Source organism: Chrysemys picta, chromosome 7, assembly GCF_011386835.1.
Source record: "Chrysemys picta bellii isolate R12L10 chromosome 7, ASM1138683v2, whole genome shotgun sequence".
Lineage (NCBI taxonomy): Eukaryota > Metazoa > Chordata > Testudines > Emydidae > Chrysemys > Chrysemys picta.
The window spans coordinates 111,595,055-111,618,403 of record NC_088797.1 but is presented as its reverse complement, the minus strand read 5'-3'; the positions used below and the strand labels follow the sequence as shown (position 1 = coordinate 111,618,403).

At 41.8% G+C, this 23,349-nt stretch overlaps 1 protein-coding gene across 1 annotated transcript in view; it reads left to right on the top strand.

Annotated features, from left to right (window-relative positions):
• The first annotated feature begins 3,122 nt into the window (after positions 1 to 3,122).
• PLPP4 (phospholipid phosphatase 4) overlaps positions 3,123 to 23,349 on the top strand; it is a 96,812-nt gene continuing 76,585 nt past the window's right edge. Inside the window, exon 1 of the mRNA XM_008173307.4 lies at positions 3,123 to 3,726. Within this exon, the coding sequence (XP_008171529.1) occupies positions 3,671 to 3,726 (56 nt within the window). The 5' untranslated portion in view covers positions 3,123 to 3,670. The remainder of the gene's footprint in view (positions 3,727 to 23,349) is intronic.

Here is a 23,349-nt window from a genome sequence, read left to right as displayed (position 1 = left end):
TTCCAGAGATATCTGACCAGATATGAGTAAGAATTACTCACATGAATAAGGATTATTCATATGTTCCACCAGCAGTGATGCACATACACAACAGGTAGTATGTTATCTACACCAGTCATCTAGGGGCGAGGTTAGAAAAGGCACAAATGTTTGACAATGGAAGACATATCAGTTGAGACTTTTCAATGGAGAGGGAGATGAGCTTTATTTAAAAGGACAATCAGATAACGAGGCCTCACTGGGGCTACTCATATACTTATAATTAAGCACGTTTAAATATCTTCCTGAACTAAGGTCATAATTATTCAAAAATACAGGAAATGTGGAATGCAGGCCACTAGATCCGATTTCCCATCTGTGGCCATGCAGGGGACACGTTCTATTCTTAAGGTAGACCACATGCTTCTGAAACTTATTGTATGGCCCTAGTTGCAGCCTCTCTCAAAGAGCTGCACAGCTCACTTGTTTAGGCACAGGTGCATATTATTAGTTTGTGCAAGGACCAAAGATAGAAATGTGAGCATAGTGGAAGTCTAACAACATATCTCCACTCAAAGCAACTCTGATTGTTATTGAAAATCAGTGCAAGCCACAAATAGACAATAATAAAACATGAGGTGGATCTTAGCTAAGTAATAGAAATCTCTTTTCAGTGGCTATGCACAAAAGTGATTTCTCCAAATGTGTCCATGTTCCAAATCAGGACTGCCATATGCACTGTGCTTCAACCACTCTTTTTAGAAGAAGTATAGCTGTTGTGCATTTAATCAAGTACATATCAAGTTACTACCTAGAATATGCTGATGTGGCAATTTATGTCTCTCGTAGGCCTGACTCTCCACAACTATAGATCAGTGGGAGTTTGACTATATAGTAGCTCATACATAGAGCAGTCACCCGAAATGTGGAGGCACTAGGAAAAGGGACATATGTATTATACATGGACTTGCTCGGGTAAAGATCACAACACAGATATGAATAATCCAGAGCATACAGTTAGTTATCTAAATATGAATATACTGAAGTGAGCTGGTGCCCGCATATTGCAATGATGTTTGCTTTGTAACTGTGTGCAATAATCATAACCATGTACACTTTCCAAAGAACACATTTTTCAAAGGCCACATGAAAGTAGTTTGGGAGTTTATGTAATTAAATGTGAATTACTCTTTTGCATTAACTGTGGTGATCAGGAACATTCAGCACAATAAATATGCTAAAAATAATTCAAGTCCCAAGTGCATTCAGGAGAGGGGAACCTAAGTGAGGTTTGTGTTTGCCAATCTGCACAGAGACTTTGAGCCAAATACGCATGCATAAATCTAATCTCAGATATTAGTTGGACACTGTCCACATGAAGAAATGCAATTCTGGGAACACACCTCATCCCCAAAGCTACAAGAGAAGAATTCAGACAAACTCTCTGCCTTGGGTGTACACAGAGATCCATAGGCAATAGGGAAGTTTCCCTTGGATCAATTTACAAGGAGGATTTCCTCAGTGATTAGGGGTCAAAGGAAAACTGCTTGGTCTAGATTATCACAAACTGAGATGTGGAACATTAAATTCATTGCTCAAAACGCAGAACTACTGGTTTGAAAAATGACAACACATTACTAGCTGCTTTATGGAACTGAAATACACACAATACTCTATTAATATCACTGATGTTACAATGGACATAATGGAATACATAGTGGAAACAGTCTCATGTTGCATCTCTTTGTCTGTTCATTGCCTATATGGAGCCAGATTCTGCCATGCTTGCTCTACAAATCCACTGAAGTCAATGGGGCTACTCACTGAGCAAAGGTGACACAATGTAGCACTTAAATTATAAATACTGAAATTGTCTTTTTACATGTCTGTAAAGCATCTAACACAATTTCCAGTGCTATATAAATAATAATAATAATAATATACATATGATCAGAGATTAAGATGTTACTTGCACTGACAGCAATAAATGCGGTTTAGAAAAGAGATCAGTGCCTAAGCTTGGTAGAAAACCTACTATACATGCAGAATATGGTGAAGAAAGTATCCAGACACTGTTAATCAATTAGGCAAATATTATCCCATAATGCTGCCAAGCACAGTATCAACATGAGTTGTTTGGCCTGTAACTGCCAGCTGCACAAGTTACCAACAACGGTATCCTTTGCTTTCTCCCCCTCCTCTTTTTTTGGGGGGTGGGGGTGCTCCATTTCATACTGCAAACTCCTTCTTTATGAGCCAATTACAAAAAATGAAATTCAACCTGCTGAATCCTGATCTTAAATACTATTTGTTTAAATTACACAGTATCAGAGGGGTATGTCATGTGAGTCACCCTCCTGCAGCCTGTCCCGTGAGTAGATTCCCCAAGGATTAAATGGACAATTGTTAATTTCTTTCTCACTGAGGATGCATATTTAAATTGAGACGTCATTAGTATTGTACCTTCATTCATTTACTTCAGTGCAGCACGACTATGCGGGAACATTCTTTCCAAGCGTTACCCAAATACTCAATACAACTAGGGGCGTCGTTCCATGATTTTGAGCAACCTTCACTAAGCCAGTCACACTCCTAGCAAGGGCGGGGGATTTGTGCTAGCGGCCTCACCGAATATTCATTTTGATTTAGCCCTAACAGGCCAGTGTGGAATCCCGTGCGAACGGGAAAGTCCCTAGGCCCTCCCTTTGCAGAACTGTCCCAATCAACCGAAATGAGCCGCTGCTCCGAAAATCTTTCCTGACCGCAGCGGAGAGTCCTAAGCACAGCGCCTGGTGCATGCACCCAGGTGGGTCCAAATGAAGGACGCTTTGCAGGTGACTGTCTGGGAGCTGAGATCCCCCTTTTCCAAGAAGCGTGGGAATGTCCAACTTCACAGAACCAGCGGGAGCGTCTGAGCGAGCGAATCTAGTCTGTCGGGAACGGTAAACCCCCCCTTGGGGGAGGGCGGCTGTCTGGAGAGGCAGCGGGGCGTGGGCTGTGAAATTCCTGCACATCGGAGACCAGGGGAAACCACCGGCAAGCCTGGGAGCTGCAGTGGACACGGAGCAAATGAGCGGCGAAGCACTCCGCTAGCTGGAGGCGGCGGGAGTTCCCTGGGGCTGCGGGGCGGAGTTTGGACAGCCAGAGGCAGGCAACAGATAGTTACCGAGTAGGAGGGCAGGGAAGGGGAGTGGAATTCCCCAGGATTCTCCCCCGCCCCAGCCTGGAAGTTAGTCCCGGGGACCCTCCCCCTCTCTGCGCTTGGGCACCGGCGGATCAATAGCAGCAGCAGCAGCCGCCCGGGTGGATGTGTCAGTCTGGCGGCGGGGGCTGGCAGTCAGCACAGCCCAGCGCCAGGTGCCTGCAGCCCGGCCCCGTTGCTCCGCGGGAAGAACATTGTCTGCGTCCAACAGCTGCAAGAAGCGTGCCGGTCCTGCCCGGCCGAGCCCCGCTGCCGACCCTCAGCCCGGGCGGGGAGGGAATGGACAGGGAAGGTCTGGGGCTTGCTCGGGGCGGCAGATTTCCCCAGCACGTTGTTCCCGGCGGAGGTGGGGAAGGAGCGGGCTCCTGGCCGATCGGAAGCAGCTGATTCCCCCACCCCGCGCCTCCTGGTTTTGCGGATGGAATTGTAGGCGGGGTGCTGAAGTTGCCGAAGCCTGCCTGGATCCTCCCTCCGCCCCTCTGACAAACCATGCGGGATCTAGCGATCGAGATCGGGATACGAGTTCTGCTCTTCGGTGTCTTCGTGTAAGTACCCGGCCGAGGGAGAGCTCGCTCCTGGCCCTCCCAGCTGGTGCTTCCGACCGCCCGAACTTTTCTCTGCCTCCCCTTTGAGTTACCTGGCTCTTGACTTTCTTTGGTATGGCCTCCATTGCTTTGATACATAACCCCCCCCCCCCCACACACACACACACTCTCCATCCTTCTCTCTCTCACACACACACACACACACACATCATTTCTAGATATGAAACCAAATCACGCCCAGTGTCGATGGCAGGTTAATGGTTTAACATGTCTGGGCTGGCGTGTTTCCTACTAAATTCCCTCTCTGCCCCCTCGCCCGATTTGATTTTTAAAGCACTGACTGTTTAGATCAACTGCGGCAGCTGGGATTGGAATGGCACTAAGGAAATTAGGACTTGAGGAGCGGGGACTGCAGGAGTTGGACTGGGCTTGTACATGCATGCCAAGCGTCTGTCAGTTCCCCCGTCCGTCTGTCCTTCCTCCTATCTTTGTCCACCTTCTTTCTTAATAAGCTTCTGGCTTTAGCTGAATGTCGAAGGTGGGAGCGAGGGAGGGGGAGAACTGCAAATAGAAGAGTTAATCACCCCTGTCAAAATTGATGCATGCTCCTAACAACTGTTTCCTCACAGCCTTACTAGCCTGTGACTGAGATCTGTAGTTTTGTGCTTGTAATGGGGAAGCATTCCGTCTATCTGTGCACAATCGTTTCCAGCAATGTTTTCTGTTTCAGTGGCACACACCGTAGCTTTAAGCAAATTGATAACTGTTGCTATTCGCCGAGCTAAGAAAATAGGAACGCAGGATAGTAGGGACCGATGGTTCGTACCCCTTTCTTGTCACAGACGTTTTTGAAGGCACCAAAGCTGCTGCAGTGAATTTCATTTTGTTCCGAGGATAATCTTTTATAAAGAATATGAATAATGCCCAATCTATGCTGGGACAACAATGATGTGTCAAGGACCTTAAGACGATTGCTGTAAAAAAAATCCGTGTGTGTGTGTGTAATTCCAGCAGGTATAATCTTCTTTTAGAGCAGTGTTATTTTTAATTGCATAACTAATGTATCACAGCCTTGAAACAACTAGCTGGGTGTTAGAATGTCATGTTTCTTTCAGAATCTTCAGTGTGTGCTCAACATTCCAAGGAGAGGCATTCATGAGTAAAGAGCAATATAATGTCATGATTCCTAAGAAAGACATGAATATCAAAATACTGTAGTTTAGATTGTGAATCATGTATATCTATATATTTGTATAAAGAAAGCTAAGGAGTTGGAAAACTGACTTCTAAAGATTCTGAAAGAAGTATAAGTACTTCTGAAGTGGGCTGTAGTCCACGAAAGCTTATGCTCCAATAAATGTGTTAGTCTCTAAGGTGCCACAAGTACTCCTGTTCTTCTTTATACTTACACTATTTCTTTAATTCTTACTCCTTGTCAAATAGTGCTACTCTAGTAGAAACAGTCATACAGTAATTTTCTTTGTTTACGTTATGCATCAAATATCAACTCAATAAAATTTAATCCTTTTTTTCCTTTATGGTAGAATCCTTCAATCTTTAGACATTTGAACAATGAAAAACTTCAGTATTTTAAATGAGTTCGTTTTAGCTGCTAAATGTTTACAGATTTGTATTCTCAAACTTTGTGATCTCTCTATGCTGCATTAGAAACTGCAGCAGTTTCTTTGATCACATAAAGGTTACAGCCACGGGATGGAATTTTTAAAAGTCCTGTTTACTTCTTACCTCCTTAACTATGGATCTAGTTTGACACAAACACATACAGAAATAGTACAGGGTATCCATTAAGCCATGACACTGCCTTACAGCTAGTAATATTTGAATCCTTTGATTTTATTTCTATCTGGGCCTGTCATTGCTAATGAGTCATTTGCCTAATATACTTCTCGCTGACATATTCTTCAAAGCTCTTCTTTTTTATTTTTTAAATATTGCGGCAGATCTTTTATTAGAAATGCAGCGTGTTTGATAAATGTGACATCTTCATTTTGATCTAAATTCTGATACTTTTCATAGACTCATAGAAGTGTAGGGCTGGAAGGCACCTTGAAAGGTCATCAAGTCCAGACCCCTGCACTGAGGCAGGGCCAAGTAGACCTAGACCATCCCAGGGCAAATGTTTGTCCAACCTATTATTACCAACCTCCAGTGATGGAGATTCCACAACCGCCTTTGGAATCCTAGTGCAAAGCTTAAACTACCTTTATAGTTAGAAAGTTTTTCCTGCTATGTAACCTATCTCCCTTGTTGCAGATTAAGACCATTACTTCTTGTCCTACTTTCAGCTGACATGGAGAGCAATTGATCACCGTCCTCTTTATAACAGTCCTTAACATATTTGAAGACTATCAGCCACCCTCCCCATGAGTCTTCTTTTCTCAAGACTAAAAATTGCCTGTTTTTTTTTTTTTTTAAATCTTTCCCCATAGGTCAAGTTGTCTAAACCTTTGATCATTTTTGTTTGTTCTCCTCTGGACTCTCTCTAATTTTTTCATATCTTTTCTAAAGTGTGGTGCCCAGAATTGGACAGAGTACCCCAGATAAGGCCTCCCCATGCTGAATATGGTGTGACAATTACCTCCTGCGTCTTATATATGACCTGTTAATACACCCCAGAATATTAGCTTTTTTCATAACTGCATTACATTGTTGACCCATATTTCATTTGTGATCCATTATAACCCTGAGATCCTTTTCAGCAGTACTCTCACCTAGCCAGTTACTCCCCCTTCATAGTTGTGATTTTGATTTTTCCTTCCTAAGTGAAGTACTTTTCACTTGTCTTTACTGAATTTCATCTTGTTGACTTCAGACCAATTCTCTAATTGATCAAGGTCATTTTGAATTCTAATCTTGTCCTCTAACATGCTTGTAACACCTCCCAGCTTGGCATCATTTGCAAATGTTATAAGCATACTTTCCACTCCATTATCCATGACATTAATGAAAATACTGAATAGTACTGGACCCAGGACTGACACCTGTGGAACGCATTGGATACGTCCTCTCAGTTTAACATCAAATCATTAATAACTACTCTGAGTACAGTCTTTCAATCAGTTGTATATCCACCTTGTCGTAATTTTATCTAGACCACATTTCCCTAGTTTGCTGATGAGAATATCATGTGGGACTGTCAAGGCCTTACTAAGATCAAGATATATCACATATACTGCTTCCCCCCATCCACTAGGCCAGTAACCCTGTTAAAGATATAAATGATTTGTTTTTGACAAATCCATGCTGGCTATTCCTTAAAACCCGCTATTATCCTCTAGGTGCTGACAAATTTATTGTTTATTAATTTATTTGTCTCTTTTGGGTTATTGAAGATATGCTAACTGTTCTATAATTCCCCAAGTCCTCTTTTTAAAGATAGGCATTGTGTTTGCCCTTCTCCAGTCCTCTGGGACCTCACCCATCCTCGGTGAGTTCTGAAGGATAATTGCAAACGGTTCCGAGACTGCATCAGCTAGTTCCTATTATGAATTTCATCTGGCTCTGCCAACTTGGATACATCTAATTTAGCGAAATAGTCTTTAACTTGTACTTTCCCTAGTTTGGCTTGTGTTCCTTTTCTCTTGTTATTAATTGTGTTGAGAGTCTGGTCACCATTTACTTTTCTAGTGAAGACTGAAGCAAAATTGGAGTTAAACACCTCAGTCTTCTTGATGTCATCAGTTCTTGGCTCTCCTTTCTTGCTAAATAGACAACCTACACTCTCCTTCCTCTTTCTCTTGCTCCTAATATATTTAAAGCCTTGTAGCCTTTTATGTTCTGTGCATTTTGTGCTTTAGCCTTTAAGATTTTATCTTTACATGCTTATGTTACACTTTTATACTCCTCCTTAGCAATTCATCCATGTTTCCACTTTTTGGAGGATTTCTGTTTGATTTTCAGATCTTTAAAGAAGTCCTGATGGAGCCATATTGGCCTCTTATTATTCTTCCTATCTTTCTGTCACAACTGAATAGTTGGCAGTTGTACATTTTTTACTATCTGCTTGAAAATCTGCCAGCGGTCCTGAACTCATCCCTTAACATTTTCTTCCCACAGAACATGGCACCTTACCTACCTATTCTGAGTTTGTTAAAGTCTGCTTTTTCAAAGCCCATTCTCCTTACTCGGCTGCTCTCACTTCTTCGTTTCCTTAGAATCATGACATTTATCATTTCATGATCACTACCAGCCAAATTGCCTTCCATCACCTTAAGATTTGCTATCCTGTTGGTCAGAATCACGTCTAAAATGGCTGTCCCCTGGTTCCTTCCTCCACTTTCTGAAATGAAAAGTGTCCTCAGTACATTCCAAGAACATGCTGGACATTTTTTGTTTTGTTTTTTGCCATATTACTTTTCCAGCTGATGTCTGGGTAGTTAAAGTCCCCCATTGCTACCAGGTCTTGTGTCTGGATATTTCTGTTATTTGTTCTAGAAATGCCTCTTCCACTCTCCTCTTTCTGGTTTGGAGGTCTATAATAGACTCCTACCATGACATCACCCCATTCCTCCCACTTTTATCTTTTACCCAGTGACTTTCAACTAGTCTGCCTCTCACTTGCTTCTGGACCTCAGAACAAGTATATATATTCTTGATGTATAATGCAATACCTCCTCCCTTTTTCCTTGCCTGTCCTTTCTGAACAAGCTGTACCCCTCTATACCATTATTCCAGTCATGAGATTTATCCAACCAAGTCTCTGTAATGTCAGTTAAGTAACAATTTAGCTTATGTGTTAATGTTAATACTTACAGTTCTTCCTGTTTATTCCCCATTGTCCTTGCATTTGGGTATAGACATCTAAGATGTTGAGCAGATTTTCCTCTGATTTCTTCTTCCAGCTCCTATGACTCTATTGTAATTTTCCATGTCCCTCCTCTGCCCCCCAACATTTTGCTTTCTGTCAAGGTCCCCTTTTTTAATGCTTATCTGTGGACTTTCATCACCTGCCCCCTTTGATGAGTCATTGCATGAAGGTGTCCTTCCCCTTCTTGGTTCGGTGGACCTCATCTCTTCCCAGCAGATCTCCTTCCCACAACAGCATCCCATTAACTTCTTGATTCAATAGCTCACAGCTTTCAAGAAAGAAATGCTTTATGTAAAGTCACCAAAACTCCAAATGCATAATAACTTATCAAACAAGGCTAGCCCTTTCATACGGCTAGTCTTCCACTCTTGCCTTCTGGAAGTTCTGGAGATATATACATTATGAAAGTTTAGTAGGTAATTTTCAGCATCCGTTTGGCAAAGAAGAGATCATGACTTCTAAAAGTACTGAAGATTTATTTGCGATTCACATCTGGGTAGATATTTTGTTTTATGAAAGCTCGTACTTTAGATCGTAATAGTTATAAGGATACAATCCCTGGGTAGAATGAGAATATACTGACTTTGTATTCTGGTAATCGAAGCCTCAAGCAGCTCTTTGCTACTATGATGATATACAGTATTTTCCAATCTCTGTTTTTCCTTTCTAAGTTTTATTTTTTTGCAGCGAGAGGAGAAGGGGGAATTCGGCTTTTGAAACTTCTTTGGTTCATACAGCTTTATTTTTTTTTATGTTACACCTTGTTTTGTAACACAAACAATGGAATTATTGTGGGGAGGAGAGACCTTTCATATATATATATATATATATATATATTTTTTTTTTTAAAACAATAATTATTATTCTGTCAGTGTTAGTGAAAACTGGCAAATTGACCGTCCCTGGAATCTGAAGCCCTCTGTCTATCCAGACAGCAGCAATACAAATGATCCTGGGATTGAGAACCTCTAGGATTGAGAGGGCAGTGTGGTCTCTATCCTTCATTAGGGAAAGACTCCCATATGCAGTCCGTTTACGAAGATGCTGTTGATTTTGGGTCACTACCAATTTGCACAGAATTAGAATGTTGACATTAGGAGAATGGTACCAAGCTATGGAACCAATCTTCTGAGAGCTGTTTGTTCCCCCCAGGTGGCTTTTTAGCTTCAACCTTCTGACTGACTCAAAATAATATACTGGAGCATTTTTCACTATGAGACACAAAAGAGAAAGATGCACTTTCTGTACCATAACATTGGCTGGTGATGAATGTCACATTTCATAAAGTGCTGAAATATGTATAAGTGGAATATTTAATACAGTTCAGGTAACTTTGCTGACAGTTGTTGAAATCCACTATATTTCCAGTTTGAAAATACACTGCAACAACTGTCTCTCCTGTACTTAAAAGACTCTGGGCAACTTTTTCTTTTTGCAGCGGTGGTAATCACCATTTTAGACGTTTCTGATGATGGCAAAAAGTTGTACTCTTGAAGGTTGTGAAAGCTCTTTTTGATCAAATGAATACCATAAACTACCATAATTTATGCACCTTGTTGAAAGTTATGTATTAGCATGGAATAGGAATAATTCTCAAGTCCAGACCAAAAAAATTATAATGATGAGGCAGTCTGAGAAATCATTTAAGTTGGTATCTTTATCTATGCTTGATAAATAATTAAGGAACATCTTAGGTATAAAAATCCAAGTAACAAACTCCTGTGCCTTTATAAGGACCATGCGCTGAAGGTTCTTTTACTCCTCAGGGTTCATTGCTACTGAAGGAGAGATGAGTTCAATAATATTTATTTGAAGATCTCTGCCTGCCTACAGTTCTGAACGACAACTTGCTAAATTGTTTAAAAGGAAAAATGTAGGATGATGCACGCTTTCCTGGAAGCAAGGAGAGATTTTCTTTGAGTTCATTCAGTGAAACAGTCCTTGAGCCATAACTGCAAACAGAAGTGTAGTGTTGTTTTGTATTCCATATAGTTTTTCCTGGTTCTCATCTGATTAACTAAATCACTTTCCTTTTAGAAAAATATTCAGCATCATAAAATGGGCTGTCTGAACCCATCCTTCTGTGAATGAACGTGATGACTTGTAGGCAAAGAAATGCTTTTAACTGTAGGAGTTCATCAGCTTTATAACTTAAGTGTAGGCAAATTTTATATATGGTTCTACAAAATCAAATACCTTTTTAAAATCAGTTCAACCCATTTAATAATTAATTTGAACTTCATGGTGCTTTTTTAAGTTACTCTGCATTAAAAATAAATACCATAGTGTGTTTACTAGGCAAGATTTTTAGGGTAGTGGTAGGACCATTGTTTGATAACAACCGTAAGAGTTTAATCTCTTATTCTTTCAAGAATTAAAAAAATAGTTTGGACAGATCCATGATCTGAACATATTTTTGTGCCTCTTGCATTTTGTAGTTATTCCTATGACTCAGAGTATTTTTGATAGTGCCTGATTGATGCTAAAGCATGTTAAATTTAACCTTTCAACCACTACACAGTGACTGTGACTTTTGCCAGTCATTAGAGATTTGATCAGGCAGACCTGACTGACTTGACAATTAGAGGAAACTACAGAAACATCTCAGAGCATATTTGGTCTTTTACATAAAAAAGGAAGTGGTACTGGCAATGAAATATGCATGGAGTGTGGCTATTATACTCTAAGAATGATTGCAGATAGGAGTTGCCTAGTAAGCTAGTTGACAAGATCAATCTTCAGTCTAAGCTATATCTTGAAAGGGGGTCCTTTTCAACCATTTCTTGGACATATCAGAACATCACAACATTGGCTTAGAGTGAGGATATGAGTACCGGTCTCCATTGTTGAAGGTTTAGCATGGTGACTTTTAATATCAACAACATATCTCCAATGATTCTAGAGCTGCTTCTAACTGATTAAAAAGAAAGTTTTCAAGACTGCTTCATCAAACCTTGAACTCTTCAATGAATGTGATGTAATTACAATATAAATATCAGAGGGGTAGCCGTGTTAGTCTGAGTCTGTAAAAAGCAACAGAGGGTCCTGTGGCACCTTTGAGACTAACAGAAGTACTGGGAGCATAAGCTTTCGTGGGTCAGAACCTCACTTCTTCAGATGCATCTGAAGAAGTGAGGTTCTGACCCACGAAAGCTTATGCTCCCAGTACTTCTGTTAGTCTCAAAGGTGCCACAGGACCCTCTGTTGCTTTTTACAATATAAATGCCGCTCAGGATAATTGGATATCTTTCCAACAGCACAGTCTTGTTAATAACATCCCTTGAAGATAAATGTTTACACAAATGCTTCACAAACTATTGGTTGTGATCCACTTATGAGTCATAAAGGTTTACAGTGGAAAGTGTCAGTGTATTCTACATAATGTTAGAGCAACTGCTTCAAAAATTATCTGAATGCCATTGTCTTCACTGGAGCAGACAAAGTGACCAAGTCTTTTGTGGCACTTGTAATGTATTTTCAATAGGTTTTCAGGATTTTTACATTCATGTTTTGGGTTTTTGTGCACTCTAAATAGCATATCAGTAACAACAGCACTAGGTATGCAGCCTTCTTTTTTTGACTCATTCCTGTGCAGGAGATTTTACAGATGATCTGGACAATATTTCTAATGTCTCTAAATAAATAGGATGTTTTCTGGTTGTGAATCAGACTGTAATATTTATTATGTATATTGTATTTTACAGTCTGTGATGGGTTGGACCCTCCTGTCCGGGATGCCACCTGATGTGCTGGGGTCCCACTGGTTCCGCCCGTTCTACTACCCTGGGTTTCCTCACCCTATCTTAGCTGTGCCAGGTCCTCGAGCCTTCTCCGGCACACACACAAGTAGGGGCACACCCAGCTGCAAATGGACAGAGGGATCATCTCTGTGATTCACCCAGCACACACTTGCACACCTCATTTGGGGTATAAATCCAAAATAATATTGCCTTGCATTGTAGAGAAATCTATACAATGTAAGCTCATAAATTCACCCCCTCCCTCAGTGTGGAGAGAGATATGCATAACTTCTTCCCCCTCCTCCCCCCAGTTATACATTGCACAAACTGGGTTTTATAATAAACAATAACAAGTTTATTAACTACAAAAGGCAGATTTTAAGTGATTATAAGGGATAGCAAACAGAACATAGCAGATTACTAAGCAAATAAAACAAAACTCGCATACTAAGCTTAAGATCTTAAAGAGACTGGTTACAAGAAGTAATTTCTCACCCTAAATGTTGCAGAAATTCTTGAAGGTTAGGTACCCTGCTTGCAGCTTAAGTCTTCAGACACCATATTCACAGACCAGATCCCCTTTCCAGACTGGGCTCAACTCTTCCCCAACTGGGTCTTTGTTTCTCAGATCTTTCCAGCTGTCATCCTGGATGGGGATTCAGTGAAGAGTGAACCTAGACCAACTTACTCCCTAGCCTTAAATATAATTTACATAAGGTGGGAACCTTTTGTTTCCCAGTCTTGACCTCCCCCTCCTTTTAGTGGAAAATCACTAGAAATCCAAGATGACATGACCACCTGACCTTGTAGTGTCAAAGCAACATCCCAGGATGCTTCTCAGGAAGGAGAGAGATTAGTACCTTCAAAGTCTTATTGTTTCTTCCTAATGGCCCATCAAGGTTGATGGCCAGCTGTCAGGTGGGTGTTTCCCAAGTACACACACAGTTGTAATTATTATATAGTCAATATTCCTAACTATAGATACAGCAATGATACATGCATACACATTGGATAATCACATTCAGTAAATAATAACCTTTCCAATAAAAAGCAACAGAGGGTCCTGTGGCACCTTTAAGACTAACAGAAGTATTGGGAGCATAAGCTTTCGTGGGTAAGAACCTCACTTCTTCAGATGCAAGTAATGGAAATTTCCAGAGGCAGGTATAAATCAGTATGGAGATAACAAGGTTAGTTCAATCAGGGAGGGTGAGGTGCTCTGCTAGCAGTTGAGGTGTGAACACCAAGGAAGGAGAAACTGCTTCTGTAGTTGGATAGCCATTCACAGTCTTTGTTTAATCCTGATCTGATGGTGTCAAATTTGCAAATGAACTGGAGCTCAGCAGTTTCTCTTTGGAGTCTGGTCCTGAAGTTTTTTTGCTGTAAGATGGCTACCTTTACATCTGCTATTGTGTGGCCAGGGAGGTTGAAGTGTTCTCCTACAGGTTTTTGTATATTGCCATTCCTGATATCTGACTTGTGTCCAATTATCCTCTTGCGTAGTGACTGTCCAGTTTGGCCAATGTACATAGCAGAGGGGCATTGCTGGCACATGATGGCATGTGTAACATTGGTGGATGTGCAGGTGAATGAGCTGGTGATGTTGTAGCTGATCTGGTTAGGTCCTGTGATGGTGTTGCTAGTGTAGATATGTGGGCAGAGTTGGCATCGAGGTTTGTTGCATGGGTTGGTTCCTGAGTTAGAGTTGTTATGGTGCGGTGCGTGGTTGCTGGTGAGAATATGCTTAAGGTTGGCAGGTTGTCTGTGGGCGAGGACTGGCCTGCCTCCCAAAGTCTGTGAAAGTGAGGGATCATTGTCCAGGATGGGTTGTAGATCACCGATGATGCGTTGGAGAGATTTAAGCTGAGGACTGTAGGTGATGGCCAGTGGAGTTCTGTTGGTTTCTTTTTTGGGTCTGTCTTGTAGCAGGCGGCTTCTGGGTACACATCTGGCTCTGTTGATTTGTTTCTTTATTTCCTTGTGTGGGTATCGTAGTTTTGAGAATGCTTGGTGAAGATCTTGTAGGTGTTGGTCTCTGTCTGAGGGGTTGGAGCAGATGCGGTTGTACCTCAGCGCTTGGCTGTAGACGATGGATCATGTGGTGTGTCCGGGGTGGAAGCTGGAGGCATGAAGGTAGGCGTAGCGGTCGGTGGGTTTTCAGTATAGGGTGGTGCTAACGTGGCCGTCGCTTATTTGTACTGTGGTGTCTAGGAAGTGGACCTCCCGTGTAGATTGGTCCAGGCTGTACTGTGGAGTCCACCATGATTTCAACAGCTTCCACCCCACCATCAACCTCAGCCTGGTTGTACATTGGTCAAACCGGACAGTCACTACGCAAGAGGATAAATGGACACAAGTCAGATATCAGGAATGGCAATATACAAAAACCTGTAGGAGAACACTTCAACCTCCCTGGCCACACAATAGCAGATGTAAAGTTAGCCATCTTACAGCAAAAAAACTTCAGGACCAGACTCCAAAGCAAAACTGCTGAGCTCCAGTTCATTTGCAAATTTGACACCATCAGATCAGGATTAAACAAAGACTGTGAATGGTTATCCAACTACAGAAGCAGTTTCTCCTCCCTTGGTGTTCACACCTCAACTGCTAGCAGAGCACCTTACCCTCCCTGACTGAACTAACCTCGTTATCTCCATACTGATTTATACCTGCCTCTGGAAATTTCCATTACTTGCATCTGAAGAAGTGAGGTTCTTACCCACAAAAGCTTATGCTCCCAATACTTCTGTTAGTCTTAAAGGTGCCACAGGACCCTCTGTTGCTTTTTACAGATTCAGACTAACACGGCTACCCCTCTGATACTCAACCTTTCCAATGATATCTTGCATGACCCATCTTGCCCAAAACGGATTTTAGCTATGCCATATTCATATCCTAACAATATTTCTATAAGGAATATGGAGTGTAAGGTCACACTGTCCATTTTCATTGCATAACTGTAAGCTTCAACTGCCCAGGTGGTTAAATATTTATGTTTGTTAAAATATTATTTGTTCATTGACTTTTGATTATAATGAAATGGGAGACAAAGAAATCAGAGTAACTGAATTGCATATGCTAGGGGTTAGGGCAGGGGTAGGCAGCCTATGGCATGCGTGCCAAAGGCAGCATGCGAGCTGATTTTCAGTGGCACTCACACTGCTCGGGTCCTGGTCACCGATCTGGGGGGCTCTGCATTTTAATTTAAATTTTAAATTAAGCTTCTTAAACATTTTAAAAACCTTATTTACTTATATAACTAAACTATTGTTGTTTGTAATTATAGACTTATAGAAAGAGACCTTCTAAAAACATTAAAATGTATTAATGGCACGCAAAATCTTAAATCAGAGTGAATAAATGAAGACTTGGCACACCACTTCTGAAAGGTTGCCGACCCCTGGGTTAGGGTAACAGTATTTACAAGCTGTGTTGTTGCTTACATTAAGATTGCTCATGCAGTGAAATGAATCAAGTGGTAATACAGCTATGAATCAGAAGTGCACCCCTAATAATAAATCCTCAGCTAGGGTAAATCAACTTCAGTGGAGCTACTGTGATTTACCCTAGCTGAGAACTGACACAATATGTATAATCCTTCAAAAAACCTAAAATTAACTAACAGCAACTTCTTGTAAAAGAAATGTTATTCACATAGATGGGTAGTGGAAGGCAAGGGCAGTAGTAATACACACCCTCCTTGAGTGGATGCTGAGCAGGTTCAGGAATGGAGCATGAACTCACAAGCGAGCCTGTATAGATATGAGAAAATCACTGCAGTCAGAGATCATCATTTAAATATCCTGTATCTGGAAGTTAGTGTGGGACTTGGCTAAACCTCTATCTTATCCTTTAAGCTTGCAGTCGAATACTTTAACAATATTTTGAATGAACAAGAGTTTTGCTGTTGTCCTTGAAATTTACAGCAAAGCGGTAGCTGTCAGCTAAACAATATTTCTTCTTTGGATTTGAGAATGCTTATGGGATTCTGCTAGGTGTGTTTGGGATAGGACATTTTCTCTAGAAACGATGGGCTAGATCCTCACTCGGAGTAAGTTGGCATATCCCCATTGACTTCCAGTTTATCTGGCTTAATATCTTCATAGCCCATATTGGGAATTATTATTAATACACCTCTACCCCGATATAACGCTGTCCTCGGGAGCCAAAAAATCTTACCGCGTTATAGGTGAAACTGCGTTATATCAAACTTGCTTTGATCCGCCGGAGTGTGCAGCCCCGCCCCCCCGGAGCACTGCTTTACTGCGTTGTATCCGAATTCGTGTTATATCGGGTCGTGTTATATCGGGGTAGAGGTGTAATACATTTTATTCCTGTAGTACCCAAAGCACTTTGTCAGGGTGGGTAAGTACTGCTAGTAGAGATCGTTGAATAGCGCAGAAACTAAATTCTGAAAGACAGAGCCATCTTGCCCATGTTCAGACTCCTTTTCATTCACTATTAACGAGCCTCTTTGTTCACACTGATGTCTGCAGAATGGCTAGTCTTGGTATACCTAGATTTGCCTGTGAACAAGTCTTTTGTTAGTGAACAAGTCTATTTGTTTTTCATTAGTCTACTCTTTCTATTGTCCTATGAGGGAGCAGAAATAATACCATGTGATTAAGGTGACTGGTTACACATCATGAATAATGAAGCATGAACACTCCAAAATGAAAATGTCATGAGTGACTCCTAGGTTGAAAATTGTTGGCCAGGTCTAGGAAACAGATGGACATAGCTACTTTTATGTTAATTTCTCCTTAGCTGAGCTTGAAGTCCTTATCATGTGGGACTTTGAAGAGGGGAAGCAAAGGGGGCAAATGATGGAATGTCGTCCCCAGTATGTAGAAAATGTAATTGTTAAAGCAGATGATGCCCCAGGACAAGCTGTCAGAACTACACAGCTCCTTCTAGCTTGTTAGGATTGGGTGAATGGAAGCCTATTGCTTGAGTAGGCAGAGTTCTGTTAACACAGGAATGACTCTTGAGGAGTTCCCTTTTTTGCTGAAAGGTTGTAATTGATTCTGTCTAACCTATCTATCCATCCATACCCTGCAATCTGTTTTCATGCATTCAGAGGATTCCCTAAACTGTATCAGTATCTTATTTGTTAAAGTTCACATGATGTTTCTTACAAGGCTCGTTCTGCTGGGCTTAGTATGACACAATTGTTCACTGCTCCTTGACATGGCATGGAGTCTACCTGCCTCTTCCTATTAAACAGAAAAGCACACTTCTGATCTCCATCTTTTGTGTAGCAGAAGAGTGGAAGCTGAAGATGTAATGACATAACTAAGCCTTTTCATTCACCCTCATAGTTATGGCTGGGTTTCAGTGAAAGCTACAAAAAGAAAATGTTTTGATAGACCAAAAAAAGAAAAACATAAAATAACACACTCAAAAGGCTTAACGTGCGTCAACAAACTGTACAAAGCTCAGCTGTTTCCCTGCACAGGGACCTATGTAAAAATGCAGATCCATCTTTCAGTTTTGATATCTGCATGTTGACCCCACCTGAGTTTTGAAACTCACTCAACATTTTGTCCTTTCACTTCACATCAAAACAAAAGGACACCATAAGCCATAAACTGAAAAGCCCTAAGCCTCAACCAATGGCTCAAACGTGGCATGCAACAGAAACAGATCAGCAATGGGACCCAACACACTTGCTGCTACAGCATCAGTGCCCAGCTACTGGGTTTTAAAGAACTGACACAAGAAGGGGGGGCCGTGTATATCAGCTTAAAGATTAGCATGGAGATGACAGTGAAATACAAAGGGACCTTTAGCAGGGAGGTATTGAGAGAATGAAAGGAAGGGAGAAGGAAAAGTTATGGTCACCAACAGAAACCAAATATCGTTGTTTATCTCCCCCCTATTGTTTCAGTTTCTCATTTTATAGCCAACAAGATGACAATATACAAGTAAAGTTGGAGTGTGCGCTGTTTTATCAAACGATCTGTGAACATTAAGCAAATGTTCTAGGGAATTCTGAGAGTAATTTGGTTGAAAACAAGGACCTCTTTGAGGTATAAGAAAAAACAAACATTAAGAAGTCGCAACAATAAAACTTTTTGGCTGTTTGCAATATATTTTGATTATTAGTGTACTTGTGTGATTAAGTCTTTAATATGAATTATGTTTTTCAGATAGTTCTGAAGAATAGAAAACTGCCTGCTATGAATTAATCCACTGGTAGAACAATGTCTTATGAAATCTTCTACTGCTATGTCAGCATTTTAACTGCTTAGGGTTGTGTTTATTCTTCACCGAGATTAAAGGGACACTGTTAAGTAGCTTAGCCCCAAATTAAGTTTTGTCCATAAAAAGAGTGCGTGGGCAACAGTACTTAACATAAATCAAGAATTGATGCATAGAATGAAAAATAATTCAATACAAATATTAGCTGGTAGGATGAGGAATAAGGTTTCATTTTCTTGGTATCTGTGCTTACCATTATTATTAGTTATTTCTGTTACACCAGTGCAGAGATGATACATTGGGCTAGGTGCTGTACATACACATGGTAAGAGAGAGTGCCTGCCTCAAAGGGCTTGCAATTAAACAAGACAAAGGGTCAGAGGAGGAAGTATGATCCTCATGTTGGCTGAACTAAAGCACAGAGAGATTAAGTTATTGCATAGAGTCAGTCAGGAAGTCCATGGCACAGCTAAGAATTGACCCAATATATCCCTGATTTCCATGGCAGTGCCTTACCCACAAGGCCATTCTTCCTCTCTATTAGCATGTCAGTCATGCACAGAATCTTGTAGGAAGAAAACAGTAAACAAGACCTAAATTAAAAAAGAAAAGAAAAGCCTTTGAGGTCTTCTTTCTATATCATAAAAACAAGCAAACAAATAAACAAGAAGGCACAAACCCATTCTTCCTCACCCACTTTCCAGGTCATGTGCACAACTATGGCCTTGGCTACACTCAGGACTTCCCAGCGCTGCCGCGGGAGCACTGTGAAGCACAAGTGTAGTCGCGCCGCTCTCTCGCAGCGCTGTAAGTACTCCATCTCTCCGAGGGGAGTAGCTGGCAGCGCTGCGAGCGAGTGTGCAGCGCTGCAGGCTCTGATTACACTCGCGCTTTACAGCGCTGTACTCGCTGTGCCCGGGGAGGGGGTGTTTTCACACCCCTGAGCGCAGCAAGTTGCAGTGCTGTACAGCACCAGTGTAGCCAAGGCCTATATCTTGATGAAGGCCCAGAATTAGGGATACATGAGTTAGTTTGGGTAAAATAAGAAATAACCAGAACTTTTACCCTAAATTTTACCATTTGCTTGTTTTAATCTTTGCCCCCACCCCCATTTGTTTTCACTTTTTTTTGCACCTCTGCTTTCCCAGGCTCTCACCAGGTCTGGAAGCAGAAATGTCAGGAGTAGTCTTAGAAGATTTCCAGCCTGATCTTGTTGACTTCAGATGTGATGAGAATCGAGATATGCATCTGAACTTCCAGATGCTATACCAAACCAAACCTCTGAACTCTTCCCTCATCGGGAGCTCACACCCCTCTCAAGGCATACATGCTGCTTATGGCTTATTGGCAATTCAGTGGGTACAGATATATATCCCTATTCAGTAGTGAGCTTTAATGTTCCAGACTCAGAAGTACTTGAAGGATGAGGTTTATTTTGTTACTTGCAGTGCAGTACATATTTGCTGGAGGAAGAGCTAAAACCCCTTTATGAGATTTCAGCCCATTATCCTGTTACTTCTAAGTTTTAGACTATAGCCCAACATAGACCGCCTGTTACAGAAAGGAAATGAGATAGCTATGGGCTATTTATTTATTGCTGTCGATTTTTCTCAGTGGATCAGTCTATCGTGATTAATCTCAGATAATTCTGACACTTGGAAAACATCAGATGTTTGACAGACTTTAGAGATACACTGTCCCCTGTCATGTGTTTTGATGTTAGGACTCTGGGTTGTAAAACACAACAGTCGATGATTTACTAAGCATTTACCTCATATCATCCCCATAATGTCTGTGCTATTAAGCCCATTATTAGGCAGCCACAAGCACATGAAATTATATTATGTATCACCTGATCAAAATTAATTGTAATTATAATTATTATTATAAAAGGGGAGCGATGACTGTTCAGAGTCCATAATACATTAACTCATCCCAAGTACAATTCAGTTAACAATTTTTGCAGACATTTAAGGTCTGTAGTGGCTCTCAACCTTCCCAGACTACTGTTCCCCTTTCAGGAGTCTGATTAGTCTTGTGAACCCCCAAGTTTCACCTCACTGAAAAACTACCTGCTTACAAAATTAGATATAAAAATACAAAAGTGTCAGAGCGCACTATCACTGAAAAATTGCTTACTTTCTCATTTTTACAATATAATTATAACCCAGTTGGAATACAAATACTGTACTTACATTTCAGAGTATGGAGCAGTATAAACAAGTCATTATCTGTATGAAATTTTAGTTTGTACTGACTTTGCTAGTACTTTTTACGGAGCCTGTTGTAAAACTAAGCAAATATCTAGATGAGTTGATGTATCCCTGGAGGAGCTGAATGCCAACATGGGGATGTTTTTATTTTAAAATGATTCTTACATATTGAGATGAACAGGAAGCAAATGATGCAAAGACAGAATTAAATAGGTTAAAAGAAATGACATTATAATAAAAGATGCAAAGAGAACCAAAAATATGAGAATTGGACCAGTATTTTTTCCTATTTCTTCATAATCACCCTGTCATCTGCTACCTTGTTCAGTGTAGCATTATCCAAGTTGCCCCTGCTTCTTCCTTGTCACTTTGATCATTATCCACTATAAGGGTGAAACAGTTATGAAAAGGTCCGAGTAAAAGTTCTCTAACTCCGACATAAGAAATCTCTTTTGCTTTTCATTGAATAGAGGTTTTCTTGGTCCAGTTGTTTCCCTTTGTACACACTGGGAATAAAGATACAGTGCTATTCTTGTTCCATATGCTTACGAAACATTAGCTAATTAATAGGAAGAGCTTCTAGGCTTTAGGAACTCTTTTGGCACATGTTAAGAAATGTTAGATCCATGTCAGTGAAATTATCCTGCTGTGTTTATCAAGTGTACTTGTGTGGTTAATGCATGTTCATTTAACCATTGCCTTTTCCTAACATAAGAATATTTCCTCTTAGGCTTGATAGGACTGTATGAGTGCAATCATGTAGTCAGATTGGAATCATATTCTAGGGCTTGAGAAAGCAGTGGACTTGTAACTTGGTGTTGAGAAACCTCACACTGAATTATTAAACTTCCGGCTGACATTCTTTCATAAAGATTTCGGACAGAAATAAAACTCAGCCATTCACCTTTAGTAGGGTTACCATATTTAGTGCCTCCGAAAGGAGGACACTCCACGGGGCCCCGCCCATGCCCCCGCCCCAACTCCGCCCCCTCCCCAAAGTCTCCGCCCCCTCCCCTGCTTCCCGCGAACATTTGAGTCGCGGAAGCCTGAAGCAGGTGAGGGGGGGTGTTGGGGGAGGAGGCGTGGCCCACCCCCGGCACCGCACCGCCGGTCCCCAGCCCGGCTCCCGGCACCGCCGTCCCGTCCCGGCACCGCCGTCCCGTCCCGTCCCGGCACCGCCGTCCCGTCCCCCGAGCTCCCGGCACCGCACCGCCGGCCCGGCCCCGCTCCGCCGGCCCGGCGCCCGAGCCCCTGGCCCGGCACCGCATGTCCCGATTTTCCCGGACATGTCCGGCTTTGGGGGATTTCCCCCCCGGACGGGGATTTGGAGCCCCAAAAGCCGGACATGTCCGGGAAAATCCAGACGTATGGTAACCCTACCTTTAGAACCTTATTTGAACTGAACTTTGTCAAAAAACAACAACATAGAATGCCCCTTGAAACTTTCCAACTCCCATTCCTTCTGTGTTTGTGTAGGCATGGCAGGGTGTGGGTGGGGGTGTCTGTACTGTACTTCTATCAATGTACTGCTTGTGTCACTTGTGTTCTCATATGGAGCTCTACTTCTCCCTGCTGTAAGTTCCCGCCCAATGGAGCTATACTGCAGGACCTAGGTTCCCCAGGGCGGGGTTCTTCCAGCCCCAGAATCAGAGTAACACGCACGCATGTGCACACACACACACACACACACGTGTGTCTGGGAGGACTGATTTAATCAGCACTCCCAAGCTGACCCCTTATAGGTCCCTAGACTCAGTAAACTGGGTTGAGCAGCGCTTTCAAGCTGTCACCCTCATAGGCCCTTAGACTCAGCAGGCTGGATCGAACAGCACCTCCAAGCTGCCATCCTTATATGTCCCTGGTGCAGCATGTCTCTATCCCCACTTTCATGTTACAATTGTTTTGGTAGTAATGCACTTGATGAGCAAACCCCACAGGATTTTTGGGCTCTGCAGGGATCTTGTAGCTTAGGTACGAGGAGTGTTGCTGCAGAGCGAATGAGGAAACCAAAAAACACCCACGGGGAAGGGGGGAGAGAGAGAAGCAACCAGCTTAATCATAAAAGTTATTTATTGCCAGGTAATAACCATAGGGGAGCCAAACAAACAAAGCTGTTATAATATTAAATCTAACTTAAATTTGATTATAAAAGTCAGGTTTAGAAAACTATAATTGATCACACAAGTTAGGGTCAGAAGGCTATACCTAGAGAGAAAGACAGAAAAGAGAGAGAGAGAGAGAGAGAGGGAGCTGGGTTCTCACCACTCCATGAAGCTTGAATCGATTGGGAGTCCCAGGTAGTGGTGGTAGCTGAGGGTCCGGAGTACTGGAGACAGGCAGAGCCCCCAGCATGATCAGTCAGGAGAAGATGAAGTCCCAGTGGAACTGATGCAGAGTTTGGATCCAGGCATCAGAACACTTACTTGAGCATGGGTAGGAGTTTTTGTAGAGAAACAACAATGGTTCAAGGGAGAACACTAGATTTGTTTATATGTAAACAAGGGAGTATACCAAAGTTGTTTTGTCCAGGCTAGACCATGGAAGCTGATTATTCCTGGCTTTCTGCGGTGTTCCTTGGAGGGAGCTCACAATGCAATTAGGGAGCTTCACTATTTTGGATACCAATAAAGGATTTATT